The 23,354-nt window shown below is 32.1% G+C and overlaps 1 protein-coding gene across 3 annotated transcripts in view; it reads right to left on the reverse strand.

The window, feature by feature from the left end:
* Positions 1-23,354, reverse strand: part of MS3_00005000 (uncharacterized protein) — an 88,964-nt gene that overhangs the window by 59,576 nt on the left and 6,034 nt on the right. The window contains exon 2 of one of the 3 annotated variants that reach the window (XM_051213006.1): positions 1,125-23,282. The exons of the other annotated variants lie outside the window; for them this stretch is intronic. Coding sequence (XP_051068940.1) covers positions 23,278-23,282 — 5 coding nt within the window. The 3' untranslated portion in view covers positions 1,125-23,277. The remainder of the gene's footprint in view (positions 1-1,124; positions 23,283-23,354) is intronic. 3 annotated transcript variants of the gene reach the window in all.

Below are 23,354 nucleotides of genomic sequence, written 5' to 3' on the forward strand. Positions count from 1 at the left end.
ATACTTCACTTTTCGTTGAAACAACTAACAAGAAATATTTTCACCATAGTATGTTGGACGTTACTTACAAGGATGTTTATAAATAGTGTGTGGCAAAACATGGTGAGGAAGTTGCAACAATTATCAGATAGAGTGAATAGTCTCAGTGTGTCAGAAGCAGGGCGTTGGCTCAACGCTTGAAAGTCAGTCAAGAAAGTTGTTTAGATGCAAATAGACGATTGAAGGCTATTTATATGCGTTATGCAAATACTTTGTAATTTCTCTCATTAAATATACATTACACCATAAAATGAAAAAAATAATAATTATACAAGATCAAGTCTAAAACAGCTGTGATTATAGAAGACTGCAACTGATAGACTGGGAATGGTAAATCGTATAACAATACCCAATAGGTCAAATGAAAGCTTATGATAATATATATAGTGCCTTAATAATTATCCAATAGGAATATATGTAATAATAATCCTTAAATAATTCCTAGCAGTTACCAATCATTTATTCTCCGTTCGGATGCAACAGTACCTTGCTGACGAGTCATAACTAATATGAAATTTATGTAGAGAACTCTGTTTTTTATAGATTAATTTCTCTCAACTGTTTACTTTGAATGATTACTGAATTGTGATCAACGTCATGTCTATCTGGGCAATAGTATTGATTAAAGTGTGTCCATCAAACTGAAATATGACCACTATCTGAAGTGATTTGAAGTTGCGTATGATATATCTGGATGCAAAATGGGTAGAATCAATCAATAGGAAAATTTGAAGAGTTGACAGATAGAATTTGGCCAACACTAAATGCTAGAGAAACATGACGTTAGCATTGATCTGTAGCCAATCGACGAGAGTACCTCAATCTTATAGGAGGTTGGTTACACGCCCGAATAGCTCAATGATAATAATATAGACTGTGAAGCCAAACCATGTGAATCTGAATCTGAAAAGGATCATTAGTTCGTGCAAGATTTCAAATTAACTACTCAACAAGAGCCTGTGTATATGGCCATCATACGAGGGAGTCAAACTAATAACCTAATGGGTCTCGTGAAAAGCGGCCTACTTTTCTATCCATTTAACTAAAAATACGATTATTCATATTTCCAAGATCAGTCGACTTACGAATTAAACAAAGTAAATCTCTAATTCATTTTTGTATTGGTTACTTGAATCTTCCCATTGATGTTTAGAACTGCAATTGATCCGTCTCTTATTGGCATATGTGCATTCTTTGTGGGTTGCATCATAAGCAGAGATGGATGGAGTGAACATCAACTTTGGGATCCAGGCACACCCAGCTGACAAGTCCCAAATGGGACGAAATGCGTGTCCTGCATTCCACTACTAACTATCATCCATCTCTGCTTATAAAGAGAACCTATACACATTATACAAAATGAAAGAATTAGAATGGAATTTTTGACGCCACATAATAAACATAACCACTTCAGTTGAAAAAAATATACCAATCAACTTCACTGTTTAGCCGATGAATATTTGGTTATGAATTGAATAAACATCCATTTCATGATAATAAATAAGTATATGTCAGTTATCCAATTCATCTTCTTACCCAGTGACATCTAATGACAGAAGACTGACATCAAGTTAGATATAAAACATAATAATTCTGTATATATATATATATATATATACAAACGTAAACCCATAGTTTTTAATAATCTGTCAAATTTCCCAAGGTGCATATTTCAGCATAAATGTTCCGTAGTGCACCTAAGTTAAAAGTAATAATTTTATTATTTTACCACAAACATTGTGTATACAGTATCGATTAATTTTGTTGTCTTTCAAGTGATGTATATATATATAGTGGGTATATTATTTATTATTATCATTAAATCAATCAATTTGTCAGTGATTTCAAGGTAGGAGGAGGGGAAAACTTGTAACTGTATAATATCTTGATTTCTTTCTGACTTAATGAAACTTGAAAAAAAAACGAGGATGGTGAATAATGCAATTAAGCCAGGTTGATGAAGGTCAAATGATTAGAATATGAACTGTGTATGACATCGAGATTCAGCACCTTAAATGATAATCAATATCGTTATACACACTGTTGAAGAATCCTTGATTAGGGCGAAATAAGCGTAAAGTGAAAAAATTCATTTTCGATGAAATTTCAATTGGAATCAATTCATAAGGTTAATTAACTTCAGAGTGTCAAACTAGTAAGATAATCGACCAATTAATCAAATTTCAAGTTGGACTATTTAGATTTTTGAAGAAATTCGAAACACATTGATGGATAGCTTGAACCCTATAAAGAGTTTTCTAAACCCTGTCAATACTTAGTTACTGAGATCATATTTAGAATTGATTATATCAGAAGGACTATAATTTATAATTCAATGATTCCTGATATTTAAAGGCAATGAAATAACTGCATAGGCGTTCATTCATATTTTGGTGGAGTTTTGTTCTCTGAGCTGGATGGTTTGGTCGTGGAGCTTTCATCATTCTTCTGACCGACATCATCAGCACAAACTTCAGATAGAAGTCTTCTCCACCATCTCAATGTTCATTCATATGTTTACAAAGTGTGATTCATTTTAGTACAAACTATTATTTCTCAATTCCAACCCAATGATTTCCATACACTAAGTTAAAAGATTGATTGTAATTCAAACTATTAGCTCCAATTCCTAATTTGAAATATTGATCTCAACTATTCACTCGAAACCCTTGTCTTTTCAAAAATATATGTCATGAGTTACTCACTCATCAACTTTCAACCAATATCAAAGTCAGAATCTTCAATACCAACGTCAAGGCAGTTCTACTCTACGGAGCTGAAACTTGGAGAACTACAACAACCACCATCAAGAAGGTACAAGTATTTATAAATAGCTGTCTACGCAAGATACTCAACATCCATCGGACGGATACCATCAGCAACAGCCTTTTGTGGGAGAGAAAAAACCATCTTCCAGCTGAAGAAGAAATTAGAAGACGATGGAAATGGATAGGACATACATTACGCAAATCGTCAAACTGTATCACGAGACAAGCTCTAACTTGGAATCCTGAAGGGAAGCAGAAAAGATGAAGGCCAAAGAACACATTACGTTGGGAAATAGAAGCAGATATGAAAAAGATGAATAACAACTGGAAGGAGCTGGAAAGGATTGCTCAGGACAAAGTTGGATAGCGAATGCTGGTGAGCGGCCTATGCTCCTTCACGAGGAGTAACAAGCGTAAGTAAGTGAATAAGTATTTATTCATATTACCTGGATTGTAATTGGTCAAATATTGACTTCATTTTTTCATGGTCATTTAAAGGATGACTAAGGGTAGTCAGTAGAGCATGGCTTAACCATATGACCATATTTTAGTAGTATATAATGTCCTTTTTGAAACTTACTTGACCATGGGAACAATTTTTTTTATATATTTTTCTTAATTATTAATTTGATCAATGTTCTTTTTTTATTCGAGGTAAATGTCCCAATTTAAAACGTAACTACTTTTTCATTGTTTCACGTGATTTTCCATAGAATAAAACAACGTATGTCAATTATGTTTATCTATTGGTAAATTTAAAAAAAACTATTCCTCTTGTTGTTGAGTGTAGAATAAAATTTATACATATTTTCCAGTCATCTGAACACAAAATATAATAAAATGTACAATAACTGGGACAATTTTTGTGTAGTATTCCTCCTAACAAACACTATACTCATAACAACTTTTTTTCTTAATAATTATGATTTAAAGGTGAAGGAAAAAAGTGATTACTGAAGAAGATAATTAATTCACTTTAGAAATTTGTCTAAATACAAAAAAGACTAGACGCAAATCAATATTACTTTTAGGGTTTTATATTTTCCCATTGTTGATGTTAAAATCTTCGGCTGATCAGTTTTTTTCTCTCTCTTTCTTTTTTTATTGGTATCTATGGTTCTTTAGTGAGTTGTTACAAGTCATTCAGTTATATACTTTTGGTGAATTTGGATTATCTCATTATGAACTAGTCAATGGAATGTGTACCTGAAGTTCTTAATATAAATAATAGAAAAATACAAGGTCTTACAAATAAAGTTCATACTTATTGAATGGATGAGTATCTGGGTTCAGTTATTCAATGGATAAAAAGTTGGGATTTGATTCTGTAAGTACCTATATACAAGTTTTAATACAAACATCAACGCAGAGGTACATGCGATTGTAAACGGCCAGTCTAAGTATAAAATACACGTCCTGTACTCCATAATTAGTTACTATTGAACTTTATTAAAAGGATTCAATATTTATTGAAGAATAAGAATCCAGGATTTAACCATTCTCACACTTTATCTGATCTATTTAGTGAATTAAAATATTCTCACTAGTATATAATAAAACATTTAACAAAAGGTTGAATATTGAACTAAAGCAATGCTAGTAGGTAGGTAGTTGTAGAAAAACAATAATGTTGGGAGAAATGATAAAGTTAACTATTAAACAGCTTAAGGCAATATAAATCATTACAAAAAGTTATGCTAAATCTCATCGTACATACATAAAGGTTTTAACAAAGCGCAAATAAGATGAAGATTATCAGTCGACTGTTCGGTGAATTAAAAATCAATATTTATTAACTTAGATAATGGAACTCATTGAAGTTCCATATACTCAGTTCATTGTTAGATTTAGGATACTTCTAGAAATTCTTCTGAAAAGCTACTACACATAGGTAGATTTCATTCGTGATTTTAGCTGTATGGCAGAGATCATTGATGACGATCACCAGTGACGGTCTTACTTCGTGATTGAGTAATGAAATATTAAATGGTAGTTGCTCAATGGTTTAAAGTGAACCCATGTACTTGTCCAAAGACCTAATTTGTGTAAATTCGATACCCAAACAGAGTTGTATCTTAGAGAAGTTAGTTGCTCGAAGAAAACATTTGTCAATAGTTTTTCTGTTTTCATTGATGGGAACCTGCCTTAATAAAACTTCTACTTACACATCCTAATGCAGTATAATTGCTTATAAAAGTCTTTTTATATTCCATTGTATACATGAGGAAATATTATTAAAATATAGAAACGAGAGATAAGTTATAGAATGATTGATATCACCTAAGGTTCTGTACTCAATGCACTATAATATATGAAGTGTGATATTATCATGATATACATTATATCTCATGCTTAATTATCGATAACAACATCAATTCCAATAATCTGAATGTTAAACGCTCTATGAGAGACCAGAAATTACTGAGTTCTATTTCTAGTCTAGTCCTGAATATATACTGTTGAAGAGTCAGACATTGGGACGAAATAACCATCCAGTGTTTGTTAGTCTATGATATGAAACTAAAATATTTAACAGTCTCTACAAAATTCTTATTATAACAAAGATCAATATTCATTGAAATTAGAGTAAGAGAGAGAAACAGTATACTGATTGATCGTTAAGTAACAATAATTATGTTTTTCTAAAGGTCTAACGCTAATCTAATTCTAAGTTTTGTATTAGTTGGTACTTGTTAAACAACACAGCTAAATTGTCATCTTTTTGAAACTGATGTGCACCAAAGGATCCAAATTCAGGCTGCCTACGTTACGAAACTTGAAGTAGGGGGGAAGACAGTAATGAAGAAGACAACTTCAGGAGAGTTTGTATGTAATTCACTTTTCATTTAAGCTTTTATTAAAAATATGATATAATATATATGTGAACGTCTAAGTTGTCCCGTAATCGATGTTAGGGACTATAATTGATCAATCTCTGTTGGTGTATGTGTATTCTGAACAGATTGCTTCAGTATTGTCTTTTAATACAAGTTTAGTAATACTGGGTAGTGGCTAATATTTTTTTATTCAGGATACACATTTGATCTTATTTGAAACTCATTATCAATCTTATTGTTCACACTGGGACTTTAGCCGGATATCTTTCGCTTCAAACCTACTAACTCATTATTCCCTGAACTACTGAGTCTTGATAAATATTGTAAATGTATATCAACTGTAATATTGTCATATACATAAAAAAACTCTTTTGACAAAATAATCATAATAATAATCGAACAATACAATTATCCAATATCATATGCCAATATTTTTTTAGGTAAACAATGTTTCTATGATAAGGAAAAAGAAATTTTGGCATACAACATCTGTTCCATATATCAACACTAGTGGTATTATAGTAATAATCATCGTAGTATCGATATAAGTAGTGTCAATAAATACATACACAAACATATATGTATATATACACTAATCACATATATCAGTCAAATCAGAAAATAACTTTAGTTTCGAATTAAGAAAAAAAACGATATAAATTATAAATTTCAAATTGCAGAATCTCCTGGATCATTTTTAATTCGAATATTGACGAGAATTAAGAAAATTTTGTTTATCTTCTTCTTTCTTCCATTGAATGATATGGATTTAAAAGAGGATAAATAGGTTGGGTGGTATAAGGGGAGATAAATTCAACAGCTTTCATACTTGGACTATATAAAACAATTGTAGCGTGTTTTTTAAAAATTATAAGAAGTAGCAGTTCGTTTTTCAAGTAATCTATAGTGAAAAATAGGGGTTTGTTGTTGTTATTGTTGTTGGGAATCTAAATAAATAGAAAATCAATAAGAGTAAATTCAACTGTTGCATCTCACCATACCAATACGATTGGTATTGAGGGATTAAATGGAATCATTTTTTTATGTTTTGAATATAATAAAATATTTCAAGATGATCTGATTGAATTTTATCTCATGTTGATTTTATTCTACTCATTTCTGAAAAAAGGGCTACTAGGTCGCTTATAGTATCAGTTCACCACTGTATGCGTTAAATTGGAACTGATACGTCTAGACGCAGATAACGACCAACTAACCGTTTCGTAGTCTTCAATGATCTACCACTTTGAGTCATGAACAGAGAAACAAAAGACAGGAACTATGGAGAAGTCTTTACTTTCAAGGTCAGTTCAAGCATATAAAACAAGGGTGTTTATACAATTATACATGACTTTTAAATTGTTGATGCGTCTCGAAAATGGGCTAATATTAGTTAAAAATCATCAATAATTATTCAGTCTGGATAATGAAAAAATAATCTGTTTTTCGACTTTTGTACTGATTGCTTGAATCTCCCCTTTGATGATTAGGAATACAATTGATCAGTCTCTTATTGTTATATGTGGATTTTTTGCGGATTGTCTCAATATTGTAAGCTGAGATGATGGTTCATTCAGCTGACGAGTCCCGAATAGAAGGAAACACGAATCCTGGATTCCGCTGCTAGCCACTATCATCTCAGCTTATAATCTGTTTCTTTTTTTTGTATTCTAAAGAAAACTGTTTTGGTTGGAGTGTTGTCAACATTTTCCTAACTTCTGAAGGGTTTTTCGGAAAATTATTGAGGGCATCCAACAAGAACATTATTCAAAGTCATTGATTCAATAATCCATGGGAATTATGGGTATTTGTTGACTGAATAATTTTTAAGTTAATGTAATAAGTATTTTTCATAACAAGTTGAATATAATCTTTGACAGTTCGTCTATTAAACTAAGTGATATTAATTTTACATTGATAACCGCTTAAAAAGATGACCAGTGATTATAGTTACTAATCAGCTAACTATGAACATTTTGAAACAGTCTTTATGAGGACAGTGGTTAAGATCTTGGTTTTAACTTTAGAAAAAAAATATATCACTTGAAATATCAGAAAACTAAAACGCGTTTTTTCTTTATAGTGCGACTTCGCGATAATTCAAGGCCAGGACCTTCATATCACATGGAGAGCATTTAGCCGATTAAACTAACGGTACACATTCCCAACTTCAACCAGTTCATCAACGAAACAGTTATCAGTGAATACATTAGATGATTGTCACACAAAATCAGATAAAAGGTGGAGTTCAATGTCTGGTTCCTTGAATCCTGTATGTATTGTGACTCTTAATTAAGTGGACGATACATATATGACACTGACGATTCACGTAACAATTATATTTCTAATTCATATTACACTATGAAAAGATGCATTCATTTCAGTATTTTTCTTCTTAAATCACCTCTATGCCATGAATTTCAATAAACAGTTCACTGAAAAGGCAAGACTTTATGTGAATTAATTGGTCGTTTAATGTATGAATGTGTGTGTGCGGATTTAATTGATCTTCGTTTTGTTGTAACGTTTAATAGATTATCAATTTGATCATTTCTTAATATTATTGAGTTTCGTAATGGATTTCATGACACAGTTTTCATTTTATTAAAACAAGAAAAACAATAAGTTGATTCATATTTCCATTGATTGTTCATTAAGTAGTAGCTGATGTCGTGGATCATAAGCATTCGTTTAATACATAAATCACTGTCGTATTCTTTTCTATTCCAAAACGAAAACTTTAAAATCCCATTTTCAGGTAGAGATAGGTATCTACCTCAGTACAATGGAAGATGGTTGCACGATTTCGTGGACTGGTTGGGGTTAGACATTGATACCGCTGGATACCGGCTCACTGGTCTAGAGATTAAGCGTTCGCGCTCGAGACCGAAGGCCCTGGGTTCGAACCCCACGAGTGGTACTGTGGGTGCGTCTCACACTGTGACCAAATCGCCGTCCAATGCCTCCAGGTTTTCAGTGGTGGTCTAACGTCAATCGGTTCATGATATCAATCAAAAACTTAATAATACCCACAACCCAATATTGATGGATACAGAAGATCCTGGAAAATGTTATAATTGGTAAAGTACTTATCTTTCTACTCTCGGTTTTATGAAAAAAATTGACAGTGTAATCATTTTCGCTCTGTGGAATAATAAAAGTATAGCTTAAACAGGTTCATACTAAGTAACATCGTTAGAAATTATGAGATAATTTAAGGTTAAATAATATATGTGACTGAGAAGTTGACAGCATAAATAATAATATTAAACTTCAATATAATAGGAGTTCCATGTAGGCTGTCTACAGTCCACCAACAAATTTGAAATTATATCAATTCAAGAAGGGAAACATATTTCGTTCTATAAATTACGCTCTAATATACAGAATGCAATTATTAAATTAACTAACTTAATGACTAGAAACTGTCAGATAAAATGTAATTACTGAATAATCAAAACATTTCGATTAACTTCAGATACATTTAAACTGGTGTTAATATAATAATAGTTAAGACGGCGACCTGCCTGAATACCTCGGCTACCTGTTTCTGTCATCCAGATATTTCAACAAGTTATCTATTTCTTGTTTGTTTTAACATATCATTATATCTATTAATTGCATAACTTATTCAGGGGAGTTTATGTAACGTCTACAACCCTTCGTTGTACAAGTACAGTCATCAGAGACATCGTGGTCGCAATGGGTATTGAAAAGAATCAACATTATTCAGATATCGATTCGTGAATTGCTAAAATCTAATCGATGATCACTCAATATTTATCGCCAGGATCAATCAAGAAATAAGAAAAGGAAACTTGTCGAAATACTTTGTTCTGAGAATTCTATATTGTACCAAAAATATAATATTGAATAAAGCTATTAATAATATTAATAATAATAACCACTTTAGTAATATTGTGGTGTGTGTTACTGATATCGACAGATATCAATAGTATGTATTACCAGTCGAATGTGGAATGCCTAGAGGCAGAAAGTTGAGAACATTGAACAAATAAGAGAATGAGAACAAAACTCCATCAAAATCATCTACCTGAGCTACAAATCTTCTCCCCCATCTCAGAATGAGAACATAATATGATTGATATAGAAATGAAGGAACAACAAAATCTGAGATAACTGTTGAATATTTTGTAAATAAAGTATTTACTTTATGGTTCTCAAATTTTACCAAAATATTCTGTGATATTGTATTCATATACATTCGGTTATCCTCACCTATGTTTTTGTTTATTACAGTATCTGTGCCTAATGTTCACAACACTTTATCTCACTTAAACTTGATCATTATATATATATATATGCTTAGAAAATATTAATAGTTGGAATCATGAATCAATTGAGACTAGAACACCATGGAAAACCTGGAATCACTGGATAGCCGTTTCGTCCTAGTATGAGACTCCTCACCAGTGCGCATCCACGATCCCACCCGCCGGGAGGTTCGAACACAGGACCCATCAGTCTCGCGCACGAGTGCTTAACCGTTAGACCACCGGCCCGTTAGCACTAATTTAAAATTTCCATCTCATTCAATATAAAGCATGGAGATTATGATTTTTTTGGAGGGGGTTGGTTTGAAATGTTTACCCAAATAAAATATTATTTTATCGAAAAATATTTATATTAAAAAAATTTTTTTCAATTCAAATGGACTTTTGTAATTTACAAATCGATTCGTTTTTTTATTCAAGGGAAAAAAATGGCTACGAAGAAAATGATGGACAGATGAAAATCTAATTATTTCATTAAATCAATGGACAAACAAAATAGAACGAAAGAGAAAGAAGCATAAATTGATTTAATGGATATTTTTTTTGAAAGAATACAACCATTGAAGGGAATTTTGTCTCTTTTTGGATTTTGAAGATTAGTTGTATGATTAAAATGGTTGGTGTTAATCATAATTTGTTTCATTTGTTTATATCAAATAGATAGAAAGTGACTAGTATAGAAATTCAGGATGAATGTTTCATTCTATTTGGAATTGGTATGTCTACTACATCTTAGGATTGATGTTCATATCAGGAAGATTTGTACCAAGTATCTTTTGTTTCAAACACCTAATGCATTATCCATTTACTCATTGAGACTAGATAGTTACTTAGTTGAGTAATGGATATGAATTTTAATTTTATTTGTAATAATTTAGATTATCTCCTCAGTTAATCTTAGTTGGTGTACCTGTTAGGATAATCTAAACTACTATAAATTAACTTCTTATTTGATTGACAGTGGTCTAGTTGGTTAAGCGCCTGGCGCGAGACTGATAGGTCCCGGGTTCGAATCTCGCGGGGTGCGGGATCGTGGATGCGCACTGCTGAGGAGTCCCAGTGCTTCCAGGTTATCCATTGTGGTCTAGCTTTAATTGACTCATGATTTCAATCTGTAAAGTTTACAGTTAGATTCGAGAATCGAAAAAGAACAGCACGAAATCAGGGATTAATTCTTTGGTGAACATGATGAATGAGATCAACGATACTATTTAAAATTAGCAAACTGATTAAATGTATTTTAATGGAAAAAAACAAATCAGTTAATATTTAATTGATATAAAATTTTCTCCTTGTATAATATTTTAAGAGAGAAAACGATCGATTCCATGAAGTAGAATGATTGATTCCATTTTCCTGAAGAGTATTTTCTTATTGGTGTTCTAGAGTGAGTATAGTATTTACTGTTCATTATTATTATTATTATTGGAAATGTGAATGGATGTTGTCTATCAACTTATTTACTGGATCCTTTTTTCTTGGATTGCAATTATTTCCATTGTGTAATGTAAAGCAATAAGCATACTACAATGTGAGCTATGTAGAGACTTGAATTTCATGGTTAAAATTATTGACTGATCTTAGTGAGATAACCATTGAGAATCAGGAAGCAATTCACAGCTCCTTCTATTCAGTATGATAGTCTTTAGAAATGGTTAATGGACTTGAGATCTTAAGGTCTCGCGGTTAGCTTTTAGTGTTCGGTTATTTTCCAAAAAGACTAATATCAATCCGTAACGTAAATTATGAAATATGGAATTAATTGAATTATTGAGAACTAACCAACAGTAAAGCTGTTTAACCATCTCCAGTACGGCCAGTCAACTACTCCTGACCTTGACATTGGCTGATAAGAGGGGTTGGAAAACAGAAAATGTATTACTTCATGACTGTAGATTATGTCTTCCTAATTAGCACAAAAACTAGGATCGGAGTTTCCTACTAATTATCTCTAATCACCATTTAAAACAACATACTGCTGATAATTTCGATCTTTTCCCACGCTTATTCCGTTTAGTAATTATAGTCTGTAATATATTATTAGTCGACTATAAATAATAAATCCCATCTATTGTGATGTAATCAGAGAAACAAAGAAGCCATGACAAACAACGGAGGCCATTTTTGGGGACGTTATTTTACTTAATTCAAAGCTTCTAAAACACTAAAATTTAGCTTTGTCCCTGGTTTATTCTACAAACCATAAGCTTTGGTTTGATGTAGGATTTATTGCCATAGCCCTTTCTGTTCCAATGCTCAGTTTGAACATAATTGTATTTTTCTAAATGTTTGTACGTTGTGGTCATGTTAGTTATTTATCTATTCATATATTTTTTACATTAATCTGAATTGGGAGTCGGAATCGGTAACCGGAAATACATCGAGTAGTGTTCCAACTGACTTGTCTTCTCTCTCTCGCTTGTCAACCAATCAGGTTATAGAATAGCTCTCATTTTTCTACCCAAGGCTGTCAGTCGCAATTCAGACTGGCGCATTTTTCTAGCTTCAAGGTTAAACTAGTTAGCCTGTCATGTCAAAGCCCTAACCTATATCGAGACAAGTTCTCTTCTGTATATCATCGGGTAGACAGATCAATGACGTAACGGTAAAATCATTAATTATTGGTAAACTGTTTAGTCAGTCAATAAGTCTCTGATGAAATGATGTATGCACCTTGTTGATGAGACCTTTACTAGGACAAAAAGACATGAGCAGAACTGGCTGTTTTTCTACGATTGTCTAATTATGATCAGTCAATGATGTATTCTATGAAATGAAACAAATGTTGTTTGTTTCTCTTCTACTCAACACCAAAAAATAACAACTTAAATCATATTAGATTCAAGTATTTTTCTCTTTCTGGCAGTTATCACTGTCATCAAGAATAACATTGTCATAGTAACTAATCACAATGATAATATAGATTATTTTCAGACTGGGTTTTTTTGTGAAGATTGTAGTAATTCAATCGTTGAGTTGATGAAAACCCAGAAGTATATCAATCGGTCCACAGTTCTGAGTCGTAAATCAAATGTCTAATGTGTCCTTGTTTTCAACGTTCAGTCCGCTATGTTAGCTATCAAAAACCAACCATCCTCACAATATCCCCATTAGATAGTAATCCTTAAAAGTGTTCATTTCACTGAATAACAAGGTTGATAGTAAATATGATGACATATAATTCAATGCTCTTATATGGATTATTCAATAATACTTGTGAAATAGTCTTCGTAACACACACATACACACACACACATCTATTATTTACATACAAACGAAAAAGAACGAAAATAACACCACACATTTTATTTATTATTATTATTATTCAAAGTATTTATCGTTTCAGCTAATTAATATAGTTCCCACGTTAATTCTTCCTCAGTCTTTACAAGACACACATACACACATGTGTGTGTTGTATCACCAAATGAAATCAAATGACCGATCGATTAATTGGATACGTATGCACATACTTGTATACACGCAATCACACACACACACATGTATGTATGACTCATTCATTATTGAATATGTTAATTCGGGTATCTGTTTTTTTTTAACAAGACCATGATTATCTTTAGTCGTTTGTTCTATTCGTTCTTTTAATGTTTATTTTGTTTCTAATCCGTTAATGTATCTCATAGCTCTGTAAATAAATACATTTCTTACTATCGCGTTTAATCTGATTTTTCCGGGAATGGAAAATCAAAGGTCAATCATAACTGTAGTGTTTTGTATATTTACTTCTATTTCACTCGTTATTATTGATTCGATAAAATGTTTTTGTATGTATACAATGATGAATATTTATTTGCAAAGCAATAAAACGATGTATGAGCTGATTAAAGCTAGACCATCATGGGAAACCAAGATGCATTGGATAGGATTCCTCACCAGTGCGTATCTACGATTACACACCAAAAACAACTCGAACCTAGAACTTTCAGTCTTGCGCGTGAACGCTTAACCTGTAGAGCACTGGGTTGGCATCGAAAGATGTTAATGTTTAAGTTCAACCAATCCGCGATATTGCGTCACTGTCCACTACTGTCTTTAGTAAAACACTGCCTCACAACATACACGGTTAAACTCCATTGGTCACGGCTTCTCACTAGAACTTCAGGAAATATCTCTTGAAGCCAATCACTAGTAAGCATACGATTATTATTATTAACAGATTGGGGTTTTTGTGGAGGTTGTAGATCATGGATGCGCACTGCTGAGGCATCACATACTAGGACGAAACGATCGCCCAACACCTCCAGGTTTTCAATGGTAGTCTAACTTTAATTGGCTCACGAACTGAACCATTAAATTACTACAATCTCCACAAACCCCATTTTGATATGTGAATACATAAATTGGCCTATATTCATATGAAGTATAACATACTGAACTCATGTCGACTTCTTAGACGATTATTTGACTTCCACTTTGGATTTTTTTTGGGTAAAACAGAAGGTGTAGATACGAAGGAAGTTTAACTCTCAAGATTTGTTCATGTACAAAAAAGAAGAGTAGTTATCTCATATGATTAAAATTGACTTATGGATTTTAGAATCCTTTTGAGAAAAACTAAGAAAATTTGTAATCAGTTCAGAACTTGGTGAAACAGAGATTAAGATAATGTATTATGAATTGTTTTCTAAATTTGAGTTTTTCCATAGGTTCTGAAAAATTTCCCTATTCTGTGAATCTTCATTAAATGAAGTGGTTGCAAAATGTGTTATGCATTATCAATCACTTCCTATTTGGAGTTATAATATTGACGGGAGTAGGATTTGACTGATAGTAAGTTAGAACTAGACAAACCAAAATGTGACACCAATTCATGACATGACTCAAAATCTCTCACAGTGGTACACATACACTCACTCTTTATCTTCATCTAGAAATCGAGATCCAGTAGTTCTTCGTATATGCATATTCATTCCCTCTCGCTGAACCATCTCAATGTCTAGTCATTCTCACTATCATCATTTTGATACACTTACTAGTCTTATCTCTTCATGCTGATATAGTAACAGAAATCTAGGTTAACGAATATTTTTACAACGCTCTACGTTGATTATAGGTGATTAATTGTTTTAATCACTGACTAGTTGTTTGTCAGTTAGTTACTTAGGTAGGTAATTAATAGTTTAGTTCATTGGCAATCAAAAATGTATCCGGTTCTAGCTAACATATTTCCTATAATGTAATTACCCAGATAAGAAACAACACAATGGGAATAATAATATCGATTGTAACAAAAAATAAACAAACATACAAATGAACCAGATTTGAAGATGTAAAGTATCCAATATGAGATAAAAACTCATCATTCAAATGATGTAGGATCAATGTAAGACCAATTTTAAAACATTTCACTTATGATCTTTAATTACACATTATGATTGTATCAAAGATTCGAACTAGATAGTTGATTTTATTTAAGAATGGATCAGAATACTTAACATTTTGCATGAATTCCACATGAAATCTATTATGAATGATTAATCTCAATGAATAAATTCATAATATCACTGGTTGAAATCATGAGTCAATTGAAGCTAGACCACCATGGAAAATCTGGAAGCACTGGACGGCCGTTTCGCCCTAGTATGGGACTCCTCAACAGTGCGCATCCACGATCCCGCCCCCCCGCGAGATTCAAACTCAGGACCTATCAGTCTCACGCCAGACGCTTAACCAACTAGAACACTGAGCTAGTCAGCATCCAACGGTATTAATGTCTAACTTCAACCAATCCACGAAGTCACGCCATCGTACACCATGGTGGTCTAGCTTCAATTGATTCATGATTTCAACCAGTGAAATTTCTAAAAATCCCCACAAAACCCATTCTGATAAATTTATAATACTTCAAAATTAGTTTCTATGCAGTTATCAATTACAGTCTCTAAGTGAAAATAGTATTGTTGTCGAATAAGTGAACATTGAATTGAATTGAATTGAAATTTCCTTTTATTTTATAATTGACAACATAGAAACATTGAATACAAAACTAAATGTCCACAAAATGTGTGTCAAATCATTCATCTATGAAATACAACTTTATTCAATGTAACATTATTGGGTTTTTTTCTCTCTCGATAGACACGTGAAATAAAACAGACTAAACTAGTCAAGTGGTATGTTTTTCTCTGTTTAACATTTCAATAATAATGATAACACTTTTACCATAGAAAAAAAGTATAAACATTACGAATTAAATTATAATTTTATATAACTGAACTAGAAACTGTAACTATTTCTCTCGTTCTGTCTTTATTTTCCCGAGAGGCAAAGAGGGACAAACATTTTTTTGGTTGAGAAATTTTTATTGCCGGTCACGTGTGTTACTTTTTAGAATGAGTTAACTCATGGGTTGTACTTTCCTTTGGCTCTTTCTCTCTCTCTGTGTGTGTTTTCTGTCTTTATTTCACACTCTCTCCATCTCATCTATCCACAATTTCTCTTTAATTCAGGTTGTCGAAAAGCATCACGCTTGACATAAGATTTGATAAGGGTGTCGTGTTCAATCCCTGATGGTTGTATACATTTCTAACAAGTTTCAAATTAGAACAGAACAATTGTCCTGTGCTTTCTGGCATTCAATAGATAACTAATCACGTTCACTTACCTTCCAATTTATTAAGTATTTGAAACTTCCTATCCTTAGAATACATTTTATTATTGTGTTAGAAACGACTGACAAAACAGAATCAATAAAACATGTTTGTATTTAAAAATAATGGATGAGAGTATAGTATAGGGACTAGTTTAAGCTAATAGAGGCTAATTTTCAACCAGTTCTTAACCAGTCAGATAACAGCTTATGTAAAGAAAACAATATTACAAAGCGTAGACAAATTTTTACATATTTAATGAATGTAATAAAGTTCTTTTTTACAGATTAATCTGTTAGCATATTGAAAAAACAACTGGATAAAAACTCGTTCTAATGAATATAAATTATCCCCATCATCGTTCTTAGTTCGGGTAAGGTATTAAAGATATGGATTAAGGGTTTATGAGTTGGGTTTTCGTCATAAGTTGTGGTTTCTGATTAGTTCGTCCATAAAATATCAAAGTTTGTTTCAGGATTAAGGGTTTACGGGTAGGATTTAGGGATAATCTCGATCTATCGGTTAATATACAAAATTCAGAGACAGAAGTGAGAAACTGATACATTCACTATTATCATTGTTACTCTGAAGTAGTAAAAGGTAATTTTCCGCAATCGTTTTAAACTTGTTGAGCTGAGTACAAAGGATTCTTACTATCCGTTAACCTAATGTTTGAACTTCACGGGAAAGCCTAAAATTCCCACTGTCAGTTCTGATTGGTTCGCCTCTATACACCATACCTTTCCAAATGATGCTAACATTTGGTTAATCAAAGATGAAGACTACAAAAATAACAGATAGTTCAAAAATACATCCAAAAATAGTAGGATTTATCATTACTGAAATCGGTAGATAAATTATTATTATTATTATTATTATTATTATATTCCCTTAAGACTTTTACGTCTTATTTTAAAACAAATGTGTCGTATAGAGTTAAGTAAAGCACATATAACAATAGCAACAGTGAAGAAAAGATAAAAGAGAGAAAGGGAGGGAAAGTAAACGTAAAAGAATTAACACAGTGTCCCGCCATACTCTTGTTTATGATTTCTATTCTCTTCTGCTTCAGCAACCGACTTAGTTGTACAGGAAGTGGAAGATTTTTTATGCATACGATGTACATAAATTGTAATGTTCTAATGAGAAAATTATTTCAACACTCAATATATATATATATGTTTGTATGCATATTTAAAGTTTAAGTAACAATGAGATGGACTAGAGCATTAAGTTATATTTTGATTCGAACAAGAGAATTCATAAGAGTTGGAAATTTTCTTTAGTATCTGTTCAATAGTGTAGTTTATGTTTATAAAAAAGTGTCCGTATGAGATTGTGAAGATTGTTGAATTCCATTAAAATCAAAAACCGATCTTAGTTAGACCACAATTGAAAACTAAAGATGAATGGATTACCGTTTCAACCTAGTATGGGGATCTTCAGAGTGTGTATTCACGACCCCGCAAACGGGGATCGAACCTGACACACCCAATCTCACTCGTGAATGTTTGACCTCTAGGCAACTGAGCCGATATCCAACTGTGTTAACCACTAACCTCAATCAATCCACAACATTGAGTTATCATATTCCATTGTCTTTGGGGGATGACTGCTTCACATCTGACACAGGAAGTGTCAATGAAACTGAATAATTGATGTTCTTGTCTATTATCCAATGACGTCATGTTTGGTAATTTAACCATTATTTGGTGTTGGAAAAGAAGGATAAAGATATTTAAAAGAAGTTGAAAATATGGTCCCTTTACACTATTATGTCATACATTAAATCCTGGACATTGTCATATATATTGTCAGTTCTCTATAGTCTTTGTCGAATTAGTTAAATGAGATTGATGCTAATTCACCAGGTTTTTATTTAGTTAGGTGGTGTGTAGACATTTGAATTGGTATTGTCTAGTGGTCCGGTAAGAATAAGAAAACATCAAACAAATGACTTATCCCTGTTTGAAGCTTACCAGAAATGCTTACTAACAACACCACACACATTAGTTTAACTCAGGACCTCAAAATCTATTGGGAGATGATATCATTCAGTCATTGAGATGAAATCCAAAAGTTCTTTCACTATGGTTTGTGATAGCGTGCAGTGATTCCGAATTACGAACCAATGGGAATTATTTTGGATCTAAGCGGACTAGACAAATAGGATGACTAATATACGATAACAATTCGACGTTAATAATCCACATGTAAAGAAGCGAAAGAAGATAGGACTTTCGAGAAGACTTTTAATTTCACTACACAAAACAGGATTATAATAGAGCAATGTTGTTTACATAGCAACAATTGTAATCTTAAGAGACAGCAAAAAAATCAAACTGAGCGTGAGAACAACTAATCACTTAGTAACAAAAGTCATTTGGAAGAATACAAATCGGAAGAAAGTTACCTCAGATAACTTGACACGTTAAAACTACCGTTTATTTACATCAACAAAAAGCTCAAATAACTTAAGTTGTTCCTAGAGCCAACTACAATCATTTCTCAATATCATTAAGATTCTTGTTCAATGAGGATTACCGATTGCGTGAACATTCTCGCACTTGACATGTTTCATTTCATATGTAAGAAGCTCTCATTAGAAAATGATAGAAAATCCTAATAACATCCAGTTTCTGATGAGCACATAATTGTGCTCTACTTAAGAAAGTAAAGTTTCATTAACTAATTTAATGAGATAATGTTGATGCAACTATAAATTGTACGTTTTATTAACAAGGAATAAACAGTTGAAGGGATATTTTTTCTATAATGATCAAAATTTTTCGTTTTTTCGTCTCCAATCATTATCTCACCAAGTGAAACCCAACTTAAAAAATTTTTTTTGTTTTATTGGAAATGAAAATTGTACATTTTAATTCAAAAGTTTAACTAATCATCAAATGTACCGCAAATAAACAACCGTGAATGATGGTACGAATGTGTTTAGTGCATGTGTGTGTGTGTGTGTATGTCCATACTTATGTGTGAATCTGCATACTAGATTTATAGAATAAAATTACACATGAAAAAGAGGGAAAATCAGTGTTAGACACAAACAATCAAAGCGTAATCAAAACACACAATGTCCTTTGATCTACTTCTCTCACAAGTGAATTTTCATCTCAACTTTACTCAATTTTGTAGTGAACAAACACTCAGCCGGAGAAGACTAATATAATTCAAAATTACAGAGTTCTTTTATAAAATGTGAAAAACCATACATTAAATACTTCATTTGCAAATCTTTCATCCTTCATGATTCTTCCAATTCTTAATTCTTATCTGCTTTCTTCAGTTCAATCTTTTCAACCTTCCTCCGACAGACATTCCACTTCTGATCGATGTTACATACTACTTATATCTATCAACATAATGAGTAGCATACACCACACATTGATTCGTAAAGTGTATTACATATCAGAACTGAATTTTTTTGTTGAAAAAAAACTAGCGACTATAAAATGATTAGCATAGTTTGTGAAACCAGTTAAACATAAGTGTTAAATTACCAGTATAAGGATTGTGGAGAGTATTAAGTTTTGGATTGAGATAATCAATCGATTGATGTTAGACCACCGTTGGAAACCTGGAAGCACTGGACGACGGTGGTCTAACATCAATCGGTTCATGATTTCAATCAATAAGTGTTAACCTTCATTTTTAATGATTAATAAAATTAATTCCTTTTTCAGGATAATTATTTTTTCCTAAATATTAGTTTGTTTTTTCAATATTTACATTGTAACATTGATGAAGGTTAGCGATTAAAATGTACCCATGTTTGTCTCATTTCAAGTAGTCAAATAAAAGAGGTACAGATTAACATAAACATTAAAAACATTAATTAAACATTGAAAAATTGAACGGATTGAAACTAGTATGCCTATATGTGGATGTGTCCATCTATTTGTGTGTGTGTGTGTGTGTATGTTTATGAGTGAACACCAGTGCGCGTGTGTTAATGATTTATGATGAAGAGCAATATTTTTTATAGGATGACTAAGTTGAATTCATTTTGTATCCCGTTGAAAATATCATACATGCTAATCTTTGGGATTATTTTGGTGAAATTTCAATCTTTTTTGAAAAGAATCACTTCAGAAATCAATAACATTTATTAAGATCATGAAAATTTAGAAGCACCGGCCAAATCCTTCCAAGTTTCCAATGATGGCATAACATCGATCGCTTCATGATCTTGATGAAGAATTGAACAATCTTCACAATGCTATGGTGATACTCCAATGATTGTTAAATATCAATGAGTGATGTAATCTACGAAAATTTCACAAATCCATAATAATAATAATGCGATGTATGCTACTTATGTTGATAGATATAAGTAGTATGTGAAACTGATCAGAAGTGAAAACCCTGGCAGCAGAAGGCTAATAAGATCAAGTTAAATAGAATAGAAAGGGAAACAGAAAGTAATTGGGAATGGGAAGAAGTATACAGGATGTGAAGGAAAAATGGAAATTTGCAAATGAAGTATTCAATATATGGTTCTTGTATTTTAACAACACTCTGTAACTTTTTATTAAGAAACACTGATTATCTCCACCTGTGTTCTCGTTCATTACAATACTAATAATAACAATAGCAACGATCTATAGGTATGTGGAGTTCACAAATTTTGTTTTCATGACGGGTATGGTAAACCACTCTATAACCGTCATTACAAAGGCACAAGTATTTATAAACAGTTGTCTACTAAAGATACTCAATATCCGTTGGCCGGATACCATCAGCAACAGCCTGCTGTGGGAGAGGACAAATCATCTTCCAGCTTAAATGGAAAGTACGTTAGAAGTGGATAAGACATATATTACAAAAATCACCAAACTGTATCACGAGGCAAGCGCTAAATTGGAAACCTGAAGGAAAACGGAAAAGAGAAAGGTCAAAGAACACACTGTCTCGGGAATCGGAAGCAGATATAGAAAGAATGAATAGAAACTGGAAGGGATTGCACAGGACAGTGTTCAATGGAGAGTGCTGGTGGACATTCTATTATCCTCCACGAGGCGTAAGTAAGTAAGTAAGTAATATTAAACCATTGTAAACCGTTAGACAAATGAACATCTGTTAAACATTGTCTAAGACTTTGTTGTAAATAATTGCATAAAACATTTTAGTAAATAAGTCATAGGTACTAACGAGCTTCTAGATAAATTCTCAAAGTTACGGTAGAAAAATGTTATCGATGCATTCCACTATCATGGAGAATTCAATCAAATAGCTGAAAGTGTATTTAGAGTAAATCTGTAGATGAAGTATGTATAAGTTTGTTATTTCAACTAGATTTACACTGAACTGATAAAATCTCTCCAACTATTTCTATCGATTGGATTAATAATAGCTTTCAATCTAATTTATCTCTAGTTTACTATAATTCATGTGAAAAATTAACAAACTGCTAGCATATTAAAATTCAGAGAATTTGAAACCAAGAGCTAGTGAGTTTTAAGTCTCAATCGCCATACAGGATCATTTTCCTTATTAAGCCTAATAATTCTTTGTTCGATTCTGTGTACAAACTTTTGGCAAGTGTGTACCATTACGAAAGGTTAAATTAAAACAAAGCACAAATCCATTTCTCATTAGTTTTCAAATTTTTCCAGTTGATGGTAATTTTAAATGGAAATTATTGTCAAACAATAAAATTCTAGGAATGGGGGTTTGTGGAGATTGTAGTAATTCAATAGTTGAATTCATTAGTTATTTTTAAGCTAGACCATCATTAAAAGTCTGAATGAACTGGATGGACGTTTCGTCCTAGTATGGAAATCCTCAGTAGTACGCACCCATGATTCCGCAAGTACCAGTAAGTAATTGATTTTACACACAACACTAAAAGGAAATTGATGGTAGAAATTCTTCTTTATAGTTCTAATACAAGAAAAAAGGCTAAGAACTGAGGAGACATATCAAGTGAAACAAAATTTTCCAGGAATATCAAATAGATGTGTGTCATATAGACTAAAAGAAGAAATCTTACAATATTTTCGAATAGAGAAGGTGTTGATAAGAAGCAAACAAAATTGAGATTAAAGATTAATACAGAACAATAAAAAGTCAGTATAACACTCAATTTCATTCTGACAGTCTGTGGTATGTTCGTTCACTATGACGTGCTTTTTTTTAAACTTTAAATATTTTAATCCATATAATAATCACTAGGCTGAAAACCTGTATATAAAAGAGTGCCCTTTTCCTCTAAAAGATATACATTCTTTACAGTCATGGGTCAGATGTTGTTTTTCACTTATTCTTTGACTAAATGAGAAGTAAGGTTCTAGGAGAAAGGTCTAAAATTCTATTTGATGTTGATTTGTATATTAACGACTGAAATGTATTTTCCATTATCACACAAAATCTGCTCAGTTATATTAGTAGTATACGTTTGAATGGCTTAAAATTTATCTGAACCAAACCAACGTTCAATTTTTCAAAAAAAAACTCTTAATTTTTGCTTTATATATATTTTTTTAAGAGAAAAATGAGACATTGGCCATACAAGACAATTTAGAGAAATAAATACAACAATGAATTGCGATAGGAATCATACAGGAAATTGCAGATTAAATTACATGAGTCCAATGGTTAATCTAGAATGTTACGTCTAGCCAATCAGAATTCAAAGAAACACATACGAGTTTGTGCGCAAAATTCAAAATTAATGGAACAGTGATATTAGCCAATGTGTCAAATGCTTACTTTATTCTACATAGATTATTCAGAAAAAAACAAACAAACAAATCAATGAATTTTTGTCACTGTTTACTTTTTTTCAGA

The sequence above is a fragment of the Schistosoma haematobium genome, chromosome 3 (genome assembly GCF_000699445.3).
Source record: "Schistosoma haematobium chromosome 3, whole genome shotgun sequence".
Lineage (NCBI taxonomy): Eukaryota > Metazoa > Platyhelminthes > Trematoda > Strigeidida > Schistosomatidae > Schistosoma > Schistosoma haematobium.